Genomic DNA, 26,678 nt, shown 5'->3' with positions numbered 1-26,678 from the left:
AGAATGCCTCCTGGGCGCCTCCTGGATGAGGTGTTCTGGGCATGTCCCACCAGGAGGAGGCCCCAGGGCAGACCCAGGACACGCTGGAGAGATTATATCTCTTGGCTGGCCTGGGAACACCTTGGTGTTCCCCCGGACAAGCTGGAGGAGGTGGCTGGGGAGAGGGAGGTCTGGGCTTCTCTGTTTAGGCTGCTGCCCCCGCGAGCCGGTCCCGGATAAAGCGGAAGAACATGAAGGGATGGATGGATGTATTTAGAAGCATACCGTGTTTTGGAAGCAATATAAGCACCCAGACAGTTTTTAGGTCGTCAGAACAAGTTGCAGTTTTTGTTGTCTAACATTGTAATCAAATTACTACCACTAGTTTGTGTGAAGAAATTAGCTTTTCCCCTCCCTTTTCTCATGATTAGCACACGTCCTATTTATTAATGAAAACGCATACTGTTGAGGGTACATTTAAACCTGCTGTCTTTTTGACCTGTAGCATCTCCAGTAGATAATTTGCTAGAATATAACATTAGAAGAAGATGTCAAATAATTCTAAACTATGTTATTATTACTACTATTACTACAATTATTTTTAGCAGAGTTAAGAGTTAACTGCTTAAGCACCCCTTAAAACGGTCTAAACTTGACCCTTGTCTTCTTTCTTTTTTTTTTTGCCTGTCCTGTTCGTTTCTATAAAAATCAGAATTATTGTCTGAATGCCAGGAAAGATGCCCAATTTTTCTAATGTGGATCATTATGGCTTTGCCATATTGGTCCACTTGATTGATCTTTATTATTATTATTTATTTTATTTTATTTTACTTTAAGTTATTACAGACAGGACAGACATGACCTGTGGATAGGAAAGAAAGAAAGAAAAAAAGAAAGAAAGGGAGGGAGGGCGAGAAAAACATAGGGGAAGAGGGACAGTGATAGAAGACACTAAAAAAATCCGCTGGATCACCTGTTGAAAGAAAAAAACACAACAACAACAACAACAACAACACAGTAGGGAGACCACAGCGACAACCTAAACATAAGTAACATTAATTAATAAATACTTAATGTTACTGAGCAGCACACAAGACTGACAGCGCACAATGTGCTTAGAGGGAGCAGCCAAGGAAGATAGTGTGTCTGTGAACACCCGTGTGCACACCTGTGTGGATCAGCACGCTTGTATTCGAAAGGTTTCTCCATGTAATGATCTGCTAGAGGGTGTGGGGAGCCATAGCCCCGTCCCCCAGGGCATGAAGCAGGCATGGAGGAGATCCAGGCCCCAGACATCCAGAGGCCCCCCAGAGTGCGAGAGCCCATGGAGGACCATCGGAGGTGCAGAAGCCACAGGGGGGCGTGGTGATGTGCCCGCAGGCTCTGCTGGCAGCCAGCCACACCAGAGAGGACCGAGCCCCGCACCCAGAGGCTCGAGGTCTAAGGGCCTCCCACCCCCCGTAAAGGGCCCGACTGAGCCATGGGTGCCAGGCCCCGCCAAGCAGCCACTGGGAGTGAGCCGGTACATCAGTACCTCCTACAGTACCTCCTAATTCCTGTCATTGCTGGAATTCCATTCTGCTATGATGATTCATCAAATTCTAATTGCCAACTAGCTGATTAATAGAATTTTGTATCTAAATAAATCATATCCTGTTATTTCAAATTAACTTTTCTTTTTTTGGTCAACACAGCCAGGCCAAACAAGATGCAGACAATCAAACAACTAGACAGGAGAAGAAGTAAAATTAAGTACAAGACACTAAAGACAAGTAACTACCAAAACAAAACAGGAAGTGAGAACCAAATGGGATGAAGTAATACACTTTTTCTCCATTGATTTGGCTCACAGCAGAAAAGTCATTCTCACCACTCTTCATGCAGATACTAAAACAGTTTAGATGTTTTTCATAACACAGACTCACCTGTGTAAAAGACACTCCAACAATCAAAGCTTTTTTCACAATTGTCAAAACATGAATAGTCAGTCAGTAACTTCAACTCTGTGATGAATAAATAAAAATCTATCACTACGCTTTAACTATGGAGTCATCAAAATGGTTTTTGAGCCCCACACCCCCGGTACCAAAGAGGAGGAGATCACGTTTAATCGGTTATAATACGGGGTGAGAAATATAAGTCCCAACTTGTGTGGTATCCACAGAAACCTCTGAATCTCAGCTAAAATCTCATATAAACAATTTCTACAACCACCAAACACAACAAAAACAAGACAGTTTCCATGGCTAACATCAGAGCCATTTTCCGTCAACAACCTCCATTTTAGACCCATCTACAGACACGTGACTGGACAGACGCCACATGCAGTAAATTTTGGCCCACGTGGGTTTTGGCCTAGTAACTACTGATTGGTTGAAGTGACGTGACCGTGGTATTGTTACTGTGATCCTATTGGCTCAAACGATTAAAAAGAGGTGTCAATCATGCAAATTGACCAAAAGAAACCAAAGTTACAGCCTCTCAGCCCCAGAGGCAAATTAAACGCTCCATGCCCATTGCCATGTAAATGTGTGGTTAATTCTTCAAAAATATTAAAAAAACAAGCATTTTCAGGCCTGTTAGTAAAATTAAATCATTTCTGCTCTTTAATACCTACAAAATTCAACTGACATGGTGTCCAATGTGTGCCAAAATTGGACATTTTTGTACGACGTCTGGATATTTATGTATTGACAGTGCTGTAATTTTTCACATTTTCACTTTAGAAACATAAATCTTTGCACATATGATGTTTATTTGTTGGTTACTGAATTTCTGAAATGAAATATGACATGAGGCATATTTTTAAAACGGTTATATGGTAAAAAATAAAAAATAAAAAAATAGGCAAGGATAAAATCTACTTACTTTTTCTGTGTTCCAGTCTCAGTAACTTTGACACAGTAAAATCCGCTGCAATATTTATACCTCTGATGAAATTTCACAAGTGTTAGCTTTATTTTGATACCAAGATTGTATACACAGAGTTTGTAATTTCAGAGAAGTACTCAATTAATTGTGGGCATTTCATTTTCAAGCAGGAAGCTCAGAAACCCCTTTGGGCCCATGTGGTTAAAAGGTTACTGACTTTGGAAAGAGTTGTGCAAAAATGAAATACAAAGGATGGTTTTACTTTACAAAAGTGATGAAATTGAGAAAATGACAAAAATATTTTTAAACTATATATGTATTAGAAAACAGACACAACAAAGAGATGAGGGCTCTCTTTGTTGACCCATTTGGTGGAACAGAAGATCAAATATTAAAGTGCAAGGATGTTATAAGATGAGTGCAATCACTTGAAAGAGAAATGACTGCTGTCTGGTTAACATTGATTTGAACATGTGAATTACATGAGGAATTTCAATCCAGGGAAGTTCCATAACTATAGTATTTGTTTTTGTACAGAGCTCTGGTTAGGAGTAAACGTCCAGCCGCTGGAAAATCCACAGCTAAGACTTGCACACAGAAATCTGCTCTAACTGCACATTTAAACTTGTTTAGTAGCTTAATTCAACAACCTGACTTTAACTGGGTGATTCTGACGACATAAAAGTTTTCTCTTTCTGCACGCTTTTGTTGTGAGGCGACAATGCTGAAGTCACATCTGAGTAATAAAATGCGGGGAGAATGATAACGATACAGCAAGATTCTCCAGATCATTAACTCTCACAGTCTTGTGAACAGCATGGGCGTGGTGACCTACATTTCTTTGCCAATTTCGCCGTCGTCTCGTGCACGGGAATACTACCAGGTAAACTCAAGACACTTTTGAATATTTTATTGGTCAAGAGCAAAAAGAATGACTGACTGTGTTTAAAATAACTTCACAATGTCACAGACAAAATATTCAGTGTTTATTTCCTGGTTTGTCAGTAGCGGTTCATGATAAGCAAGTCTACCACACGTCACCAGTTAATTTGCGATAGGAGTTAATCTCGAACACTGGCTGTCAGCTACTCGGTGGAGGAGTGCGGTTTGGCTACGGGTGAGTTAGTTGGGAATAGCAGTGTAAAGTCAGCCTCCCGAACGAATAATGTGGTGGTCATTTTTTTAGACAGTGTAGTTGTCTAAAAACAGGAGAACAGGAGTGAAAGTCCCGTTTCCTCACCGGTAGTCACAATCTCTAATGTTCCATCTTTCACCAGAAACGAACTTTTGGAGAAGGAGTTTTCCCGACATGGACAACTAATTTCTCCCATAAAAATGGTCCCTTTAGGTTGTGTCTCCACACTTAAAACACATCGTCTCCTTTAGAAGACAAGTTCAAATGATTCTCAAAGGAAATGAGGACACCTTAAACCTGGCTTTCAAATTAAGGACTGATGAACTATACTGTTCATTTCACGCAAACATTTCGATTGTGGGATAAAGGGGAATTTTGTTCGTGCATATCCAGAAAGAGTTGGGGAGAGCCGGGCACCTGGTGTCAACGGTACGGTGCAGGTGCCACCCCCGATCACATGGGACGAAAACATGTGACAGATGAGACACACAATGGGCAGGTGGAGAAAGGGGAACAAATACATAGTGAATGGATAAATGTAGATATGAGGACCAGTCAAGTGGTGAGCAGGTAGATGATAGAAAAATGAAAGAATACATTGCCCACATTGTTTCCAGAGTAGCTGAGTCAGTGCTGGAGGAGGGGCCGGATATTGTTATGGGTGAGGTCTTGCCATTATTGTTTGTTTGTTTGTTTTTTGTACTACTTGAACACTAAAGTGGCCCTCCAATGAGATGACAGTGCCAGCAGTGGCCCAAAGCTCCTTTTAAGTTTGAGACCCCTGGTTTAGACTACAGATATGGCTAGACAGGCTTTTCTTCTCTTCGAAACATTTGCATTTTTTGATAATTATTAGAATATAAAATATTAAAATAACAAAATACTGATATGATACACAGTCCCAATCAAAAGTTTAAGACCACTTAAAAATGGAAAAAAAATCATATTTTGCATGGTTGGATCTTAACAAGGTTAGAGTAGAGCTTCAACATGCAACAAGAAGAAATGGCAGTGAGACAAAATATTTTTTTAACAAGCAATTTATTGAAAACAACGCTTAAACTGAAACAGGCTGTTTTACAGCTGATTGAAAATTTAGGACCACATGCCTTTAAACCTTCTGGAGGGCGGGGTGGAGCTTATCCAAGCTACAGTGGTGTTGGTGGTGGTCTCACTTATTCTTGTATTATTTGATCTCACTGCTGCATTCCAGTGGACATTTCAATATTTATTTGGAGTTCACTATAATTCATTGAAGTGAACTTAATCATTTTGGATAGATCACAACAACAGTCGCCTCAAGGCGCTTTATATTGTACTTATGTGGGCTGGATCAGTGAAACTCCCCTTTCTGTCAGTCCTCAGAAATTTAACTACACATTTAATCAATTAAATATCGTAATATCAGCAAAAGAAGCACAGTTTTAACAGTATGCCACAATTTTTCTATATGATTATGAAATACTGCTGTATAAAATGAAATAAATCTGTCAGAATGACTCTTTGGACTTAAATTGTAAGAAGTAAATGTTTAAAATTACAGAAATCTATAATGTTAATGCGAAAGAGAAGATAAATTTTGAACTTTGACCTGTGTTTTGAAAAGTTTTATAACTTTTATAACTTTTCCTACTTATAAAGACGTCACCCATGGTCTTCATATTCATACTAGACTAAAATAATTAACATATTATCCAATGACCCAGATTAGAGTGTTCATTGAGACAATTCTGCCCCCCTTGCCTAATCTTTGACACCCTTGTGCTATGCAAAAAGATCAGAACGTCTGCCAAGTTTCACAGCGTTTGTGAAATAGTCACAAGCTTGTGCCTGTGTGAGTTCTCTCTAGGTACCCCCCCCCCCCCCCCCCCCCCCACCCCCGGCCCTAATAAGGAAAAGCATAAGAGAACACTGGCAACATATTTAAGTTAATAATTTTTCTCCAAACTGGCATTCTAACAGATTTCAGAGTATATCAGCTCACTGGTTCCATAATTACTTTTGAGGGAAAAAAAAAACATTTTTTGTGAAATCTAAAGTTTAACATGTGTTATTTTTAAATCTGTTATCACCCTCTTAAGCCACCACTCTTTTTTTCAGTACCAGAGCAGCAACTCACAGTACACTACATCAAGAGAAGAGGACTCTTCACTGATCATGGTTCAAGTTTGTAAAAGGCAGGTCTGCACTCTCCTTCCGAAATCTGACTGCATCTTCCTATTATTGCCTGTGCTTGTATTCATCTTCACGATATATGTCATGGACATCCTGGAGGTGAGGACACATTTTTATTTATTTAATTCAATTCAACTCAGTTTTCTTTATATAGCGCCAAATCACAACAACAGTCACTTCAAGGCGCTTTATATTGTAAGGTAGACCCTACAATAACAAATACAGAGAAAAACCCAACAATCATTATATATTTATATATGAGGAACCAGTCAAGTTTATTCTGAGAGAAGGAAAGCAGGAATAAGTAAACAATTTTAAAAAATTACAATTAAAAAAAAAGTTCATTTTAAAGTAAAATCCGAAACAAACCCTGTCTCCCCATTGGGCTAATTGCACAACAACCCAGTTGTGGCCCACAACCCTGGCTCGCTGCAACCATGGCCTCCCACATGGCACCTTCCTGTTAACAAACAGACACTGGCCAGAAAAGTTGTCTGTGATGCAAACCTGGCTATTCTCCATTTGTGACACCCCCCCCAACAGGGCTTCACCCAGTGAATGACAGTAGTTACAGATGCAGGCAGAGGTTCACCTCTGCCCTGCTGTCGATCGTACACGTTGTTTCCCACTGATCGTTGTTTATTATTATTATATATCATATTTTTTATTTACTTTTCCCTTTATACAAAATAAAACAAAAAAAGCAACAAAAAAAAAGACAAAAACAAAAAAAGCAAAAAAAAAAGACAAAAACAACTACCACAACAACAACAAAGAGAAAAAACAAATAAAACAAACAAACACAAAAAGCAGTCTGAGACATGTAAACGGAAAACTAATACATTATATATAATTCGGTCTACCACTCATGTACACATTTGTCCTGACAAACTCAACCCGCCATTGGAGTGGGGCTGCCCCTCTCACTATGGTTTCCTTCAGATCATCAGGTAAGTAATACAATAGCGGGCACCATATATCCAAAAAAATATCATCATTGCCACTTAATTTTACACTCAGTCTTTCCATTGGTAAAACTGTAAAGATTTCTTTATACCACTGAGTTATTGTTGGTGGTTTTTCATTAATCCATTTGAAAAGAATACATTTTCTTGCCAAAAACAATAATTTACATAGTAGTATATATTTGTTTTTATCTGGAAATTTGTTCAGAATTGGCAACCCCAATAAATACTGGGCTGGATCTTTTGGTATTCTACTTTTAAACATACCTTTTAAATCTTTTGTTACACAGAGACAGAATTTTGAGATTTTTGAGCAAGTCCAAAGACAGTGCAAGTAGGATCCCGCCGCAGATTTACATTTCATACATTGTGCAGACCTGCTCGGATCAATTTTATTCAGAAAAATAGGCGTTCTATACTGTCTATGTAAAATTTTATATTGTATTTCTTTAAATCTGTTACTAAGAAATAAAGAATGCACAGATTGTATGCACTCACTCCAGGCATGATCATCACAGTGACACTGGAGGTCACCCTCCCAACTCCTAATCAGTTTTCCAATATTATGTTTGTTATAACCTTGTAGTGTATTGTAAAACTGTCTTATAGTACTATTATCTGCATTTAAGTGTAAAAAGAAATTTTCCATGGGTCCTAGTTGCATTGTATTGTGCAAAGTATCAAAACTTGAAGTAATTAGGTGACGAGCCTGTAAAAATGCAAAAAAAAAAATCCATTTGATGTATTCCATATTTCTTTTGGACCTGCTCAAAAGACATACAAACATTCCCATTAAACAGATCACCCACCACACGTATTCCTGCACCAAACCATCTCTGAAATACTACACTTTTCATTCCCGTTGTAAAGTGCCGATTATTTATAAAAGGTGTAAGATAACTCAGTATAGGATTACTTTCAGTGTATTTATTCATATCACGCCATGTTTTTAAGTAAGTATCAATCATTACTTTGTTATGTTTTTTAATATATTTACTCACTAGTTCGCTTAGGAGATTAAATGGCGAACATGTCCAGGCTTCAAGGGGATTCTCTGTCTCTTTTAGATATGCGTGGATCCATTCATGTATGACTCTACTATGGCATGACCAGTTAAAAAGCATAATGTTAGGAAAGGCAAGACCCCCTTTATCTTTGGGCAGCTGTAACGTTTTCATACTTAATCTGGGTTTCTTACCCCTCCAAATAAACCTTGACAGATGTTTTTCAATTTCTTTTACAATTTTTTGGGTAAGAGTTATTGGGAGCATTTGTAAAGCATATAAAAGCCGTGGCAACACATTCATTTTAATTAAATTCATTCTTCCCATCCAGGAGACCGGAAGATCCATCCATCTAGAAAGATCTTTTTTGACGCTTTTATGAACTATGTTTATGTTCTGTTTCAATATACTTCTTATATTAGGTGAAATGTGTATCCCCAAGTACTTAAATCCCGAACCCGACCAGGTAAATGGGATATTACATGTCATAGGCAGATTTCCCAGTGGCATAGCAAAAGTTTTGTTCATATTAACCTTATACCCAGACAAATATCCAAAAGTTTCTATAATAGATAATACAGAGGGTATAGAATCCTGGGGATTGGTGAGAAACAGCAGAACATCGTCTGCGTATAGTAAAATTTTAAATTCGAATCCTTGAATTTGATATCCAGATATACTTTGATTATTTCTAATGGCCTCTGCCAGTGGTTCAATTACTAAAGCGAAAATTAATGAGGAAATCGGGTGTCCCTGTCTTGTTGATCTCTGTAAACAGAATTCTGGTGATTTAATACCATTTACTAAAACACATGCTCTTGGGGTGACATATAACAGTCTGATCATGTCTATAAACCCCCTACCCAAGCCAAATTTCTCCATCACAGCAAACATATAAGTCCACTCAACGCGGTCAAAAGCTTTTTCCGCATCAAGTGATACAACTAGTCCTCGTGTTTTGGTTACATTGTTCTATAATATTCAGTAATTTTCTCATGTTTGTAATTGATTCTCTATTCTTGATAAAGCCCGTCTGATCTGCCTTAATAAGCTTAGGTATATAATTCTCTAGTCTGCTAGACAATATTTTGGACAAAATTTTGCTGTCAACATTTATTAAACTAATTGGGCGATAGGAAGCACATTGATCAGCTGGTTTGTCCTTCTTATGGAATAGCGATATGTTCGCAGAGTAAAGTGTATTGGGAAGACTTTCCCTTTTAATAGAGTGCAGATACATATTTAAGAGGGGTATAGCTACTTGATCCTGGAAAACTTTATAGAAGTCTGGACCAAAACCATCTGGGCCAGGGGCTTTCCCTCCTTGAAGAGATTTAATTGCTGTCAGCACCTCTTCATGTGTTGTTTGTTCACCAAGACGAGCTCGATCGCCTTCAGACAAAGTTGGTAAATTGAGTTTATGTAAAAAATTTTGGGTATCACTTGTTAAGGTTCAAATATTAAGGAGGGATACAGGAGGAAAATCCAAATAACACACTGATCCAGCCGGGTGGAGTCAAACGATGATTTTTAATGAACACGCGTGGGAGATGATCACTGTGCGCAGACAGCATCAGATCTCGCCCCAAAATCTACACAGGAAAGGTTTTATAACATCAGGGCATATTTACTGACGCCCCCTCATGCGTCAAGCAGATATATACATGCATACGTCAAATCAAAACCACCATGACTTTTAACATAGTTTGAAAAGAACATTTTCTCCTCTCCAAGCCAGGTGTTTCCTGTCACTGTCCTGCCCGCGCTTATCTTCTGGAACATCAAGCTCAGTTCTGCAACAAACTGTCACATATGCAGACACAATTTTGCAGTTGCAAGCTTTTACAAGATATTACTTGAACCTTCACCTACCCCTGAGTCTAACTGCTGTGTAGGTGTGTGTATGTGTGTGTCGACCTTACATGCTCTCTCATCTCACCCGTTGCGCTTCTGACCTTTTACCAGAACAGAGGCTCATCCTTATGTGTAATAACCTGACTGAAACTATAGATGTAATATGTTGAATAAATCTCTTAAGCAAGAACCACTACTAGAAGCTTAATAAAAGAATATAAAAGTATAAAAGATAATAAGGAACAACCTGGTTATTCAAATAGCATCATCCAAACAGCTCGTCAGAATAACTTGCACTTACACTCTGCTTTTAGTTTCACTTTTGCAAAAGCACGCTCTGCAAACCTGCAGTTTCCTGTCAAGACTTTTAGGCCCAGATTATATTCAGAGGTGAGTCTTTCATATAATGCAATGTAATCTGCCTATAAACATTTAAGATTATAAAAAGCATTCAAAAGCATTTAAGATTATAGATTCAACTCAACAGTTTAAAGTGGTTATAACTGCACCTGTAATAAAGGCTAATTGTCTGCCAATATGTTTAAACATCTGAATGCAATATCAATACTTGTAGGTTATGTTATTAATGCCATGGTAATATGAACAATAGCAGTAAAATAATTTCTCTAATCCCTACACACTTAATGTGGCTGTATTTTCAGATGTGTATAATTGTTTGTAGAAATTTTCCATTAATTTAACCAGTTTATTATTTTCATATTGATTATGTCCTCTTTCATCTTTTAGTGATGTTATAGCATGGGATTCTAGTTTCCCAGCAGCCAAACGTGCCAATAGCCGCCCTGGTTTATCTGCCAACTTAAACAGCCTATGCTTAGCATAGAATATACTGGCCTCTGCTTTTTCAGTCAGAAGTTGATTCAGAGCTGATCTAGTGGCTTCTGTTTTTTTCAGTACGTCAGGTGAAAAATGTATTTTGAGGGAGTGTTCTAGATCTGCTAATTTTTTTCCAGGTCCATTTGATGTTTTAAAGATTCTTTCTTTTTTGCTATACTGTATGAAATTATAGCGCCATGTAAGTATGCCTTCATTGTCTCCCAAAGGACAGAAGGGTTTGTGTTTTCATTATCATTTGTCGGTAATAAAAGATCAACTTGTTCTTTTATATAACTCCGAAACATAGAATTATTTAAAAATGATGGATTTAATTGCCAACTACGTGGAGTTGGGTGAGTTTCAGGAGGTGAAATATTTAAATGAACATCTGCATGATCAGAGAGTATGCACGTGCCAATATCACAAATACTAACTCTGTCGAGGACCTCCCTCGAGACAAGAAAATAATCAATACGGGAAATCAATGTGGATTAGAATAAAAAGTATAATCTTTTTCACCTGGATGAAGAGTTCTCCAAATGTCTATCAGCTGCAAGTCAGAATGCAGTCCCTTGATAGCTTCTCGCTTTTTGGATACTGAATTGTTGGGCGGTGGATTTTGATCCATTTCTGGGTCTATGCTACAATTAAAATCTCCTGCCAGAACAGTAAATGTTGTCAAATTGACAGATATTTCTTTTATAAGTTCTGAGTAAAAATTTTCCAGATATACATTCGGAGCATAAATACAGCCTATCAGAACAGATTCCCCATATAAATGTCCTATTATAACAACAAATCTACCCTGATCATCTTTAATACACTTTTAAGAACAAATAGGGTATTTTTTACGAATTCAAATTGCAACCCCTCTCTTACTTGATGAAAAAGAAGAAAAGTACACCTGCCCCACCCATTCTCTCTTTAGTTTTAGGTGTTCCACATCTGAGAGGTGAGTTTCTTGCAGGAGAACAATGTTAGTTTTCTCCTTCTTAAACCAGGTCAAAATTTTCTTACGTTTAATAACATTGTTTATCCCTTTAACATTTAGGGAGACATACTTTAGATCACTCATTGCAGGATCAGGTTATTTAGATTATGTATTGTGGTAGCGACAACAGAAGTATCAGCCTCGTAGTTTAACTTATAAAACAGATTATGCTCAGATCTGCTCAAACACCAACAAAATATAGACAAAAACCAAAATCTGGGTACTGAAAAATAATATTCCTGCAATAAACATTTATATCGTTCCAAAAACAGGGTTAGACCAGTCCCAGAAAATGTTCCTTGCTCCCGAAGATTGGGAGGAAACTTCACCTGTTGCGGGCGCACCTTGAAGAGAGATGATACACCTCGCATCCACGTATGCGCCTAGCAAACCCCCAACAAGACTTCCAATGTACCAATCGGTGTTGCCACATTTCTTCTACTTCTTTTCTTCCCAGAATATCATAATACAACATAGTCACTGAGTGTAATGGTCTGATCGTTGTTTCTGTTAGCAGAAACGGGGAACAGAAACAGCGATCAACTCACAATCAGGCAGCAGTGTCCTTCTCTCCCACGCCTGGCTTCTATATGCTCCTTCCTCTTGGAGTCTGTGCCAGCCTTCTTTTTTTCCTCCTCTGAGTGCTCATCCAGCTTTTTTTTTTTTTTTACAAGTCCATTCAGCAGCTTATCGGCCACCTCAGGGCACACCCATAACTCAGCAGGTGGCTTCTATTACCCAATTTGTCCACTGTACATCCAGTCCAAACTAAATTAAAACAATGCCATGCAAAACACTAAAAAGGTGCAATATAAATACCAAAATCAAAATCATACGACTAAAATCAAAACTGTACATATAAACACACTAAAATCAGGATAAAACTGATTATAAGACAAACACAAATTTCCACCATGTGATATTATTGTATCTTGTCCAGTTATTTAGAAATATTTTAGTATAACATTTCACCGTGCATTACGTAATAACAATAATAATACATTATATAAAATAACATGATAAATGTATTTTCATAAAAATAAATAATATAAAGACCAGAAGCCCAGTACTAAACATGTTGTTGGAGGATGCTGTGGTAGCCATGCTGGCTCAGTGTGCCTTCAATTTTGAATGAATCCCCAACAGTGTCACCACACCATCATACCTCCTCCTCCATGCCGAAGATAAGACAATGAAAACAGGAAATGCCATGTCAAGAGGAATCTTTCATTATACTGTGTTTAAAACTAAAGAGACTTCTTTCATTTGAAGCATTTGGATAACTGCCATGCTCTTTCTTTGCCCGTTTCAGAAAAAAATGAACACCACCATCATCATCCCCTACCCAAGAGCTGCAAGCACTGTCACTCCACCTGTTGACATACATTACAACTTCTGCAAGTTAAAACCACTATCCCCTGAGGAGGCTCTTGAAGAAAACCTTCTGCTAAATTCTACTGCTTGGCCTGAAACTCCATCTTTATCATCACCTCTTTTCTTGAGCAACACCAGTGATCCAGCACACAGCACTTTCACCATTCTCCCCAGTATAAGAGAGGGACAGTGGCATGTAGGGGATAAACTGGAGGCCCTGATAAAAATACACGACTTCAAGGGGCGTCCAAAGAAGTTCGGGGGAGACGTCTTATTTGCCCAGCTGCACAACCCCACCCTTGGTGCAGGTGTGGTAGGGCAAGTGGTGGATCACCTCAATGGCTCCTACTCTGCTGAATTCTCTATACCCTGGGAAGGAAGCGCACAGGTTGAGGTGATGTTAAAACTTACCATTTATGCTGTGATGGCAGCTCTTTATTTTTGTTCCCCTGGTAGGGTCTCACATGGCAAATTGGTCTTGGGTGAGTGACCAGACAAACGGCAATTAGAATAAAATAGAATTCAACTTTATTGTTCTTGCACATGTCACAAGTACAAGGCACCGGAATGCAGTTTGCATCCATCCAGAAAGTGCTTTAGCAATAATATAGATATATTGCAGAATATGAATCTTTTAAACATATGCTACAATGTACACGGTATGAAGGTATGTTATGAATATACTATAACTATAAGTATGCACAGGCTCTAACTGTAGTGAGTGTACAAGCTATGTTCAGGCTATGAACAGGTTATACATATGGTTAAAAATATGTAAACTATACAGAAATATGAAATATGAAAACTATGCAGATTATAGATATACAAATGCGAGTATTAATAAACAGATGTAAACAGTTGTAAAACTATAATTATTGTATTGTAAAGTATGATTGTCCATACAGCATTTACAGTAGTGCTATTAAACGTATGTTACAATGTACACGGTATGAAGGTATGTTATGAATATACTATAACTATAAGTATGCACAGGCTCTAACTGTAGTGAGTGTACAAGCTATGTTCAGGCTATGAACAGGTTATGCATATGGTTAAAAATGTGAAAACTATACAGAAATATGAAATATGAAAACTATGCAGATTATAGATATGCAAATGCGAGTTGGCCATTTGTTTGTTTTTGTCCATTTGTGTGTGTTCAGTTATGGGTGGTTGTGGGTGTGTGTATGTTCAGTCCATGAGTTTAATGTGGGTCAGATGTCAGGAGGCAGAGTTCAGGAGTCTGACAGCTGTAGGGAAGAAGCTGTTCTGGTACCTGGTGGTCTTAGTCCAGTAGCTCCTGTAGCGCCTCCTCGAGGGCAGGAGGGTAAAGAGTCCATGTGTTGGGTGACTGGGGTCTTTGATGGTTTTCACAGCCTTTTTCAGACACCTCTTCCTGTAGATGTCTTGTATGGCAGGCGGTGGTGCTCCGGCGATGCGCTGGGCAGTTTTCACGACCCTCCACAACGCCTTCTGGTCCCAGACAGAGCAGCTCCCAGACCGTTATGCAGTTGGTTAGGATGCTCTTGATGGTGCAGCAGTAGAAGTTCACCAGGATGTCTGAGGACAGGTGGTTCTTGCTCAGAGTCCTCAGAAAGAAGAGGCACTGGTGAGCCTCCTTGACTAGCTTGGAGCAGTTAGTCGTCCAGGAGAGCTCCTCTGAGATGTGGACTCCCAGGAACTTCACACTCTCCACAACAGTCCCTTTAATGTAGATGGGTGGATGTGGGTCAGCATTCCTCCTGTAGTCCACGATGAGCTCCTTGGTCTTCTCGGTGTTGAGCAGCAGGTTGTTGGTGTCACACCACTCAGCCAGACGATCCATCTTCTCCCTGTAGGCAGCCTCATTGTTGTGTTTGATGAGGCCAATCACCATGGTGTCATCTGCAAACTTAATGATTGTGTTGGAACCATCGGCAGGTCTGCAATCATGGGTGAAGAGGGAGTAGAGGAAAGGACTCATCGCACAGCCTTGTGGTATACCAGGGTTCATTGTGGTGATAGATGTGCAGTGGTTATCCAGCCGGACATGTTTGAGCCAGTTGGTCAGGAAGTCCAGTAACCATTTCTACATGAGGGAACTGATGCCTAGGTCTGTGAGTTCCCTGATGAGTTGTGAGGGGAGGATTGTATTGAACACTGAACTGAAGTCTATAAACAACATTCTGGCGTAGGTGTTTTTATTGTCCAGGTGTGAGAGGACAGAGTGCAGCGCAATGGAGACTGCATCCTCTGTGCTCCTGTTATGATGGTATGCAAATTGGTGGGGGTCCAGGGTGGGGGGGAGACAGGATTTGAAGTGTGCTAGGACCAGCCGCTCTAAGCACTTTGTAATGATGTGGGTTAGGGCTACCAGGCTGTAGTTGTTGAGGCTTGATGGGTTGGAGTTTTTGGGTATTGGGACGATGGAGGTGGATTTGAAGCAGGCCGGTACCACAGTATGGGCCAAGGATAAGTTGAATATGTCTCTCAGCACTCCTGCCAGCTCCCCAGAACACGCTCTGAGAACACGCCCGGGGATGCCATCATGACCTGCAGCCTTGTGGACATTAATCCTGCTCAGCACCGCTCCTACATCGGGGGGAGAGAGTCAGTGGTAGGTGGTCTGGATTCAAGTCTGCTTTAGTCGCAGTAGTTGGATTCCCTCGCTCAAAACGAGCATAAAAGTTGTTGAGCTCATTGAGCAAGGAGACATCAGAGGATGCAGGGGAGGGTTTAGTAGTCCTGTAGTCTGTAATGGTCTGGAGTCCTTGCCATATACGTCGGGGGTTATTCCAGTCTGTGTTTTAGAATCGGTCCTGGAGCACTGTGTCTGTCCCCTCTGGTCACACTTTAATTGTTGGATGTTTAACACATTGGATGAGTGGTGAGGAACAGGGAGAGATGGTCTGATTGTCCAATGTGGGGGAGGGGTGTCGCTTTGTAGGCTCAGCCTGGTTGGAATAAACATGGTCTAAAGTCTTGTCCCCTCTGGTGTGACAGGAGACATGTTGGTGGAATCTGGGGAGGACTGTCTTTAAGTTGGTGTGGTTGAAGTCACCAGCAACAATAAAAGCAGCCTCGTGGTGTTTAGTCTGGTGTTTGCTAATGGCTGCATAAAGGTCTTTCATAGCCAGCCCAGCATTAGCATCAGGGGGATATACACTGCAGTAATATTGACAGAAGTGAGTTCTCTGGGGAGATAATAAGATCTGCATTTGACTATTAAAAACTCCGCATTAGGTGAGCAGTGACTCTCAGTAGTAGTAGAGTTTATGCACCAAGCATTGTTAATATAAATGCACAAACCTCCACACCTGGTCTTCCCGGAGTCATCTGCTAGTCTGTCGGCTCGGTGTGTGTGACATCCTGCTAACTCAATAGCATTGTCCGGGCAGCTGTTGTTTAACCATGTTTTGGTGAAAAACATGACATTTGAGTCCATAATCCATCTGTTGTTGGTGATGGAGAGCCGTATCTCATCCATTTTGTTTGCCAGAGAACGGACATTGATGAGGAAAATGCTGGGTAAAGGGAGCCGGTGTGGTGTTAGCTTTAGCTAGCTAGTAGCCCTCTGTGCCTACCCCACCTTTTTTTACATTCTCGGTGCCGCCTGCCTGCACTTCTGCAAGCCCGGGAAGAGTGGGCGGCCTCCCGTGTTCTGGAGATCTCTGGGATGAGTCTGAGATTGGCAATAAAACTGGAGTTTTGAGTCCAAATATCAAGCAGCTCTTGTCTGCTGTAGGTCAGCAATGCACAGCAATTCTGTATGAACATTCTGGTCAAAAGTAGATTTAAAACCGCTAAATAGCAGATTCTGGAGAGACACTGGGCCTCATGTTGTTCACGCCATCTTGGTCACACAAAACCCCCTATCAGCAGAAGATCGAAGGGAACGGTTCACCCTGCCCAGGATAGGGTTACCAGGGCCCTGCCCTAAAGCCAGGCTTTAGGGCAGGGCGAGTGTCTGGAGGCCGTGCCTTAATCCCAGACTAGTCTGGTGGTCCATGTCCCTTTTTCGGGCCATGGGCGCAAACTCCTGTAGTCCCACTACCTACAGGAGGCGCTCTAGGGGTCGGATGCAATGTGTGCTGGGCAGCGGCCAGGAGTGGAGACCCTGACAGACAGATCCCTGGCTACCGAGACTAGTAATTGGGATGTGGAATGTCACCTCTCTGTTGGGGAAGTTAGTACGTGAGGTTGAGAGGTAATGGCTAGATATAGTCGGGCCTCAACGCACGGCTTGGGCTGTGGAACCAGTCTCCTGGGGAGTGGCTAGACTCTGTCTCAGTCTGGAGTTGCCCTCAGTGAGAGGCGGCGGGCTTGGGTGCATAACCTAGTTAGTATCCCCTCGGCTTGCTGCCTATATGTTGGGATCCAGTTTTGAGATCCCTTCCCAGACGCCTTAACTCCCACTCGCATCCTGGGCCATCTGACCTCAGGAAATCACATGACAAGGTGGGGCCAGGTTTCACAATGAGCTCACCCGAAACCCTGGCTGATTGTGACCCACACCCGCTTTCACACCTTGGCTCATGTGATTAGGTAGAGGATCATCAGGGGGTCCTTGTCCCTCTTTGGGGGGAAACTCCCACCGGGTTTAAATCTGGGACTCTCCACCATTTGACCCTTAGAACTGAAGAAGCTTCTCGGATGAGAGGTGAAACGTCTTCAAGCAACTCAAAGAAGTCCAGATGCTTTTCTTTCCAAGCTCCTTAGACTACGATGACCTGGATGACTGAGAACCTTCACAGACATCTCTCGAGGATACTTGAGGGGGCATGGGAGTCTACATGTGTTTTGTGGACTTGGAGAAGGCATTCAACTGTGTCCTGTGGGAGGTGCTTCAGGAGTATGGGGTGTCTGGCTCGTTGCTATGGACCATTCAATTCTTATTCAACGTTTGCAAGAGCTTGGTCTGCAGTGGTCCCAGCGAACAAAAAGTCGGACTCATTTCTGTTGCCAGAGTGGCCCTTTCTCACCGATTCTGTACCTAAATTTTATAGACAGAATTTCTAAGGATAGCCAAGTGGTGGAAGGCTTCCACTTGGGTGATCTCAGAATCTTATCTCTGCTTTTTCAGATGATGTCAACAGGTGACAGCCTCCAGCTTGCACTGGAGCAATTTGCATCAGAGTGTAAAAGTGGTGTGAATGAGAATCAGGATCTTCCAAATCTGAGGCCGTGGTCCTCAGCTGGAAAAGGGTGGAATGCGCACTCCAGGTTTCACTCTGGAGTTGTCCTTGACACAAGGAAGTAATACTGTGTTGAAAGGTTGTAGTTCTAATTCATTATACCTGTGAGACCAGGTTTGAAAACTCTGGCTCTTTGTCCTACCAGGTTACATTGGTTCATCCTAGTGAGGCAGTCAGGGTGTTGCACAGGCTGAACAGAGAACAGCCCGACAGGATTTACTTCAAGAGCCAGTTCCGCTCTGGCTCAGTCACTGAAACGACCATCTGTAATGTATGTTTGCATCCGGCACAGCAGCCTGTATGCAACTACACTGAGCTCCTTACAGGTGAGCCATGGTTCTGCTACAAACCAAAGAATCTGAATTGTGATGCCAGGATCAACCACTTCACGGGAGGATTTAAAGAAAACATCACAGCCATTGAGAAACAACTTTTTCAAAGGTTTGTGTTACCTATGTATATGTCTTTGTTGTTAGATTTCAGGAGCTATAAACAGCTGTAAAATATGTCTTAAAGGGTGCACATCAACATTAGTCTAGCACTAAAAGGTTTCGAGTGCTTGCATTTTTACATTTTTAGAGAGACTGAACCCAAAAGAAACTGTTTTTAAGCTGCTTTACAAAGTTAGCAGAGAATTAGCAAGTAGCAACTGTTCATTTGTATTTGTGTCAGTAACCATCTAGCAAATGTCCCCTCTCTTTAGAAGCAGATATTTCTTACTCTTCACCCACTAAAGAGAGAAATATTTTTTTCATAAACCTTTTATTGGTTCTGTAATGTTCATTAGTGTTTAGGCAGGGCTTTCTTAGTTGAAAAAAGCTACCTGCTCTGTGTAGTTAAATTACAGAGGAGTAGTGTGACTGGACTGAAACCTTAAGGTCATAAATGGTTATGTTGCAGATGCTAATTAATGGACTTTTGAATTGATGGATTTTCTCATGCTTGCTTCAGAGGTGTCAACATGAAAGTCTCCATTCCAGCATCAGGACCTGCCAACATCACCGTGCTTCCAAAAAGGAAAGGTAAAACCCAATTTTTTTCAATACTACGCATTGCTAAATAAAATACAAAAGTGAATGTGTAACTGTTAGAAGACCTAAAATAATTAAAAGAAAACCTAAAACAAATATTATAAATCTTTACCACTATGTTGTACATAGTGTACAGGTATACATAATATCATAGTCTCCTTATGGCATATGGATGTGGCTCCCGAATCTGAAAAATGAAGGCATGAAGAAGTGCTTTAAACTTGCATTGGTTCTAGGATGATTGCAAGGAAGTAGTAGTTTTATAAAAGTTTGTGGGAAAATCTATATCCTCTTTTTTTACCCATAAACCAGAATGCAAACATATTCCTGGTAGATTCAAGTCTCATCAACTATAACATGATTTTAATTCTGTCTCTATGTCCCCACTGGAGTCTAGATGGACAATAAAGCATGATATACGTAAAAGTGGGCCTGCCTTGTGATTCATTAATAACAGCCACATAACACTCAGTTTTACAGTCAGATCAATCCCAGCTTGTGACATCTGTTTTCAAAAATCTGTGTCACAAATAAATCAAAAGAGATCGTTAATCTGGTCAAGGACACTTTGATTTGGTGAGGTATCACTCAAACTTCCACCAACCTATTGATTAACAGGCATCTCCCTCAAACCACTAAGCAACAAACACGAGAGCTGGATGACAGAAAAATTGTTTCTGTGCCACCGAAAAAGCTTGAGTGCCACTGTGTCTCTGGTAATGTACTTGAGGGATGGAGAGACATTTTTCGCCAACATATTTCCCTATTTGGGATTTGAATAATGATTATGGACAGCAGTTTCTTTTCAAAAGAGTTCAATTCAATTCAATTGTATTTACATAGCGCCAAATCACAACAACAGTCACCTCAAGGTGCTTTATATTGTAAGGCAGACCCTATAATAATACATACAGAAAAAAACCCAACAATCAAATGACCCCGTATAAGCAAGCACTTTGGTGACAGTGGGAAGGATAAACTCCCTTTTAACAGGAAGAAACCTCCGGCAGAACAAGGCTCAGGGAGGGGCGGGGCCATCTGCTGCGACCGGTTGGGGTAAGAGAAGGAAGACAAAGATATGCTGTGGAACAGAGCCAGAGGTTAACCCTCTGGGGTCCAGGGTATAATTGGCCGTTTTTGACTACTTTGGATTTTACCTCTATATTTCACCTTTAAAATATGTTTTTCTTGCCTTGTTTGGTACCATTATTTTCAGCACAACCTCAAATATCTGAAATTTGAGTTATTTTTTCATTTTGGTATACTATATTAGCACAGTTGATCTAAATTCAGACAAAAAATTCAAAATCTGAGTAGAAAAAAGTTATATTTTTTACTGTAAAACCCACAAACATGTTTAACGAATCATTTTCATGACTTGAAATGGAAATAGAAATTGTATATTTCTAAAAATTATGCACAAGTTTTGCAAACAACAAAGTTATATGGTACTATTTACCTAAAAATGCAGCCAAGGCCTCAGGCGTTTTTTATATAACCATTTAAATCTATTTACAGAACAATCAGGTGTGCTGCATCAAATAAGAAGGCACACAAATTATTTGTGCCAGTCCAAAACATGTAGTTTGTATTCAGTATAAGACAGAGGAGAACACCACAGGCCTAAACCCTGCAGGTCTGACAACAGGAGGTGTATCAGTCCAGTTTTCCATGTGGGAACAGCGTTTACACTGGAATCTGCCTTTGACGGCTTTATTTGGAGAAAATGTGAAATTCAGCAGTCTAACTGACACACAATACAAAACAATAACTACACAACACACTAACTACAGCCTCCAAACACACACTAAACGTCACTTATGTCTCACATATGAAAACTCGCTCTCTCTCCCTTTCTTTCGCCCGCCCGCTTTCCGTCGCGGGTGTCACTCCTAAAAACTTCCCCTTCTCCCTAAACAACCAAGTGCCACATGTTGCCATATCATTTTTTTGGTTGGCTGACATGGTAAACTTTAACACCAATAGGGAAGGGGTGTTTTTTCTTTTTCATTTTTCACTCGCAAAGGGAGAGTGTTTGCTAGCGCTGTCTGTAGAAAACGCCGTTTTTACCGTTCTTTCCGCTGTAAACACCACTGTTTTGTTCAGAAAAAAGCATCGCGTGTATTTTTTATCATAACTCTGGTTTTACGTGGCCCATCGACACAATTCAAAAACTGGTGTATAGTTTGAAGTCCGCACTTTCAAGTTGAAATGGAGACTCTGAATCGCTGCATCTTGTAGCTGTGTCATCTTAAATTGGTCATGTGATTTTGACGCGCCGGCGCGTCTGGCGACCCCAGAGGGTTAATAACAAGTTTGATTCAGCAGAGAGGACTATTAACACATAGTGAGTGAGAAAGGTGACTGGAAAGGAAAAACTCAATGCATCATGGGAGTCCCCCAGCAGCCTATGCCTATTGCAGCATAACTAAGGGAGGATCCAGGGTCACCTGATCCAGCCCTAACTATATGCTTTACCAAAAAGGAAAGTTTTAAGCCTAATCTTAAAAGTAGAGATAGTGTCTGTCTCCCAAATCAAAACTGGAAGCTGGTTCCACAGAAGAGGGGCCTGAAAACTGAAGGCCCTCCCTCCCATTCTACTTTTAAATACTCTAGGAACAACAAGTAAGCCTGCAGTGCGAGAGCACAGTGCTCTAACAGGGTGATATGGTACTACAAGGTCATTAAGATAAGATGGGGCCTGATTATTTAAGACCTTGTATGTGAGGAGCAGGATTTCGAATTCAATTCTGGATTTAACAGGAAGCCAATGAAGGGAAGCCAATACAGGAGAAATCTGCTCTCTCTTTCTAGTCCCTGTCAGTACTCTTGCTGCAGCATTTTGGATTAACTGAAGGCTTTTCAGGGAGTTTTTAGAACAACCTGATAATAATGAATAGTAGTAGTCCAGCCTAGAAGTAATAAATGCATGAACTAGTTTTTCAGCATCACTCTGAGACTCTGAGGGAAGCATGTATAATGCAAACAGAATTGGTCCTAGCACTGAACCCTGTGGAACTCCAAAATTAACGTTAGTGTGAGAAGAAGAATCTCCATTTACATGACCAAATTGGAGTCTATTGGATAGATATCAGGCTTTCAAACGAATTAAAAGTCTGTCTTGGTCTTTGGTTGATTAATAGGCTGGTGTGAAATATTGCTGCCACACCGCCCCCTCGGCCTGTGCTTCGAGGTTTCTGGTAGTTAGAATGACTCGGGGGTGTTGATTCATTTAAACTAACTTAATCATCCGGCTGCAACCAGGTTTCTGTAAGGCAGAGTAAATCGATTTATTGATCAGTTATTAAGTCATGTACTAACAGAGACTTGGAGGAGAGAGACCTAATATTTATTAATCCACATTTCACTGTTTTACTCTTTGGTTCAGATGTGGATACTGTTCTTTCTTTGTGATTTTTTATGTTTAAGTTGTTTATGGCTGGTTTTTAGTTTATTCTTTGTCTTTTTGGGAGCTGACACTGTCTCTATGGAGATGGCCTTTTTTTTTGGGGGGGGGGGTAACAGGAAGAGAGAAGCTGCAGAGAGGCATTTAAGACTGCAACTCTGCTTCCTAGTCCCAACTCTGGATAGTCATATTTTGGGGGGTTTAATAAATTTGTCCATATTTCTAGAAATGAGAGCTGCTCCATCCAAAGTGGGATGGATGCCGTCTCTCCTAACAAGACCAGGTTTTTTCTTTTTTGGACACCACTCAGACAGACAGCAATTTAAGGAGAACATGCGGCTAAACATGACACTCTTGCCCTGATTGGGGAGGGGACCTGAGAAAACTACAGATTCCACATTGTTTTGGCAAAGTTACACACCAATTCAATATTGATTTTAGTGACCTCCGATTGGCGTAACCGGGTGTCATTACTGCCGACGTGAATTATGATTTTACTGAATTTACGTTTACCCTTAGCCAGCAGTTTTAAATTTCCCTCAATGTCGCCTGGTCTGGCCCCCGGAAGACAATTGACTATGGTTGCCGGTGTCTCTAGCTTCACATGTCTGAGAACAGAATCACCAATTAGAATAGAATAGAATAGAATTCAACTTTATTGTCATTGCACATGTCACAGGTACAAGGCAACGAAATGCAGTTTGCATCCATCCAGAAGTGCTTTAGCCATGATATAGATATATTACAATATATATTAGCAATAATGTAGATATGTAAGTATATTACAGAAATGGGTCTATTATGGTATGTTATAATGTACACGGTATGAAGGTATGTTATGATTATGCTATAACTATAAGTATGTACAGGCTGTAGTGAGTACAAGTTATGTACAGGCTATGAACAGGATATAAATATGAAAAACTATACAGAATATGAAATAAAAAAAACTATACAGAAATATGAGATATACAGCTATACAGAAATGTGAACTATGCAGGTTATAAACAGTTGTAGAATTAAAAATTATCGTATTGTACAGAATGATTATTTACACAGAATTATACAGTAGTGCAGTTAAGATAAGTGAGATATGTGGATAATTTCTACAGAGGCTATATAAAGTGCTAGTGGGTGTGAGTGGTGGTTCAGTCCATGTTATTATTGTGTGTATGAGGGTACAGCTGTCCATTGTGTGTGTAGGTGGTTGTGGGTGTGTGTATGTCCAGTCCATGTGTTTAACGTGGGTCAGATGTCAGGAGGCAGAGTTCAGGAGTCTGACAGCTGTGGGCAAGAAGCTGTTCCGGTACCAATTACCAGAGTCTGACCCCCGGTGGGTGTGTCGCCGAGTGGGGAAAAACTGTTAGACACATGAACAGGTTGGTGGTGTACCTGGGGCTTCTGTTTAAGACTATGCTTCCTCCTCACCGTCACCCAGCCGCCCTCTTTCCCCAGCTGCTTGGGGTCTTTTTAATTAAATTGATATGCAGATAAGCTACTTAAAAACACCACTGTGTGTGTGAATAGGAAGTGATACTCTACCGCAAAGAGAGCGAACACCAAGTGACAGTGCCAACCGAAGGGTTGGTGTGACCGAATGCCTGATGTTGAATAGTTGAATACAGATATCACATTTGTCACTGTACCTACTGAAACACCACCCAGTTAAACTGTCATTGTGTTGTGAAGTCGACCACATGCCATCGTACCATAACTGAATCTTTTTTCACTGTCCTATATTCCATCTTCTTATAAAATCTGAATGAACATAAATATTGCAACTGCATTTGTTATTTTTCCAGTCACTAATGTTTTACTGTAATTGTAAAACATTAACTGTAAAAATACAGGCCATTTGTAATTGTTCCCTTGGTTTTTGTCTTTTCATCTTTCAAACATTTTTTTAAATCTATAAGGTCATTCAGATGAGAGTAGCAGCAGCGTGGAGTCTGGACCCTCTGGCTATTACTATGAGGGTGTATGGAGAGCACTATATGGCACCACAGTTCATGAGTTCAAAAATTCCTCAGCCATCACACAGTGTCTGAAAGACAAAGTTGTTCACTTGCATGGAGACTCGACCATCAGGCAGTGGTTTGAATACCTTAACCAAGCAGTACCAGGTAGATACCCCAAAACCTCTTATTGTACAAATTGGATTTTCTTTTACCTTTTCTTTTACCTATTTCTTCTATAATTCTTTCAGATCTCAAGGAGTTTAACCTGCATAGTCAGAAAAAAATTGGACCTCTTATGGCTCTGGACAACGCAAACAACATTTTGGTGACATACCGCTGCCACGGCCCTCCAATCCGTTTTAGCAAAGTCCCAACCAGTGAGCTGCTCTATATTGCCAGCAAGTTGGACAATGTGGTTGGAGGCAGCAACACTGTCATAGTTCTCAGCATCTGGTCACATTTTAGCACTTACCCCATTCAGTTCTACATCCGGCGTCTGCAGAGCATCCGCAGGGCAGTGGTGCGGCTGCTGTCCAGGGCTCCAGACACACTGGTTGTCATTCGGAGCGCAAACCCCAAAGCTTTGATAACATTGTACGATGCACTCACTGTGAGTGACTGGTACTCGCTGCAGCGGGACAAGGTTCTCAGAGCCATGTTCAAAGGTTTGAATGTCCATTTGGTGGATGCCTGGGAGATGGTCCTGGCCCACCACTTGCCGCATGACCTCCACCCACCACCTCCCATAATTAAGAACATGGTTAATGTTCTCTTGTCCTACATATGTCCGCAAAAAGATGGCTAGATGTGTTTATTAGCGAGCCATGCACAAAGCAGACTGAGTAAATTGTTAAAAAATCAGTTTTTAAATAGAACTTAGAATAAAAAAAGCATGTATGGATATGAATTAATATTATAATTCTTGAATTACAATGTACTTTAAAGTCATCCATCCAGCAGACTGATGCCTGTGATTGAGACACTTTGCTAGTTTGGCTCCAATAAAAATGTAGTTCACTACAATTATCTTTTTAGTGCAATTATTGTTACACTTTACTTTAAAGATTACCTATCCAAGCTCTCACTGCATGCATTTAAATCAAACGTTAAAACATATTATCATTGCTTTCCCTGTCACATATAAGAAATGGCATGTTGTTATTCAAGATAAAACTTGTTATTATGATGTGTAATTCCTTTATTCCTTTACATATCTGTACCAGTGGCTTGGTACTGTCCCTTTGAAACAGCGAGGAGCCTTTCTTTCCACTTCTGCCATGTAAAGGTTGGCTACAAAAGGTGACACCGGGGAGCCCATGGGACATCCATGTTTTTCTCTATAGAAACCCTCATTGTATTTAAAATATGTGGTGGTAAGGCAGGGGTCTAACCCACATAGCAAGCAGGTCTGGCCCGGATCTGGTATCAAGGCGGCACTGCTGGTTGACTTCTAGCATGATAAGACATATGTCGTCCAGATATGGGCCAGGCCTGGCATAGATGGCACTGTCTATGTGATGGCATGCCATATCTGGCTCGATTGTGGTTTGGTTTATGTGGCCCAGGCCCATAGAAAAAAGGTCTTCCCTGGATCCAGCATCAAGCTGGCACTTCTGACTGACTGGTGTCATGGCAGGGTGTATGTCAACCAGATGTGGCAAGGTCTGGCAATGATGGCACTATTTATGTTCCTATTTTCCCATTTTAGTTAGAAGACCCAAATGCCATGATGCAATACTATACTGCTATGGTAGCCAACGTTTCAAATGCAGGTTTGACAGGTTTGTGAGTGCACACTTTATCCAAAACCTAGTGACGGTTTACTCATCTTTGACAGTAGTCCAATGATTGTCTCAAAGAAACGTACTAGTACACATCTCACACTGATAAATAAAGCACTTAGCATAGAGTCAGATTGGATACA

At 40.6% G+C, this 26,678-nt stretch overlaps 1 protein-coding gene across 1 annotated transcript; it reads left to right on the top strand.

Annotated features, from left to right (window-relative positions):
- Positions 1–3,667: 3,667 nt before the first annotated feature.
- Positions 3,668–25,559, top strand: LOC134622664 (NXPE family member 3-like). The gene is made up of 6 exons (XM_063468059.1): positions 3,668–3,733; positions 13,124–13,579; positions 18,505–18,800; positions 19,311–19,381; positions 24,713–24,919; positions 25,003–25,559. Exons 1-6 carry the CDS (start codon positions 3,668–3,670, stop codon positions 25,557–25,559), a joined length of 1,653 nt encoding a protein of 550 aa, XP_063324129.1.
- Positions 25,560–26,678: the final 1,119 nt, after the last annotated feature.

Source organism: Pelmatolapia mariae, linkage group LG3_W, assembly GCF_036321145.2.
Source record: "Pelmatolapia mariae isolate MD_Pm_ZW linkage group LG3_W, Pm_UMD_F_2, whole genome shotgun sequence".
Classification (NCBI taxonomy): Eukaryota; Metazoa; Chordata; class Actinopteri; order Cichliformes; family Cichlidae; genus Pelmatolapia; species Pelmatolapia mariae.
The sequence above is the reverse complement of the archived record's forward strand: the minus strand, read 5'-3'. Positions and strand labels throughout refer to the sequence as shown.

What these genes read in the sequence shown, in the direction of transcription:
- LOC134622664 (XM_063468059.1), top strand. Translation starts at nt 3,668, where the DNA reads ATGGGCGTGGTGACCTACATTTCTTTGCCAATTTCGCCGTCGTCTCGT. An exon ending in AAGGAAGCGCACAGGTTGAG is followed by an intron (nt 13,580 to 18,504) that starts GTGATGTTAAAA and finishes TTGTCCTACCAG; the next exon opens with GTTACATTGGTTCATCCTAG. An exon ending in GAGAAACAACTTTTTCAAAG is followed by an intron (nt 18,801 to 19,310) that starts GTTTGTGTTACC and finishes TGCTTGCTTCAG; the next exon opens with AGGTGTCAACATGAAAGTCT.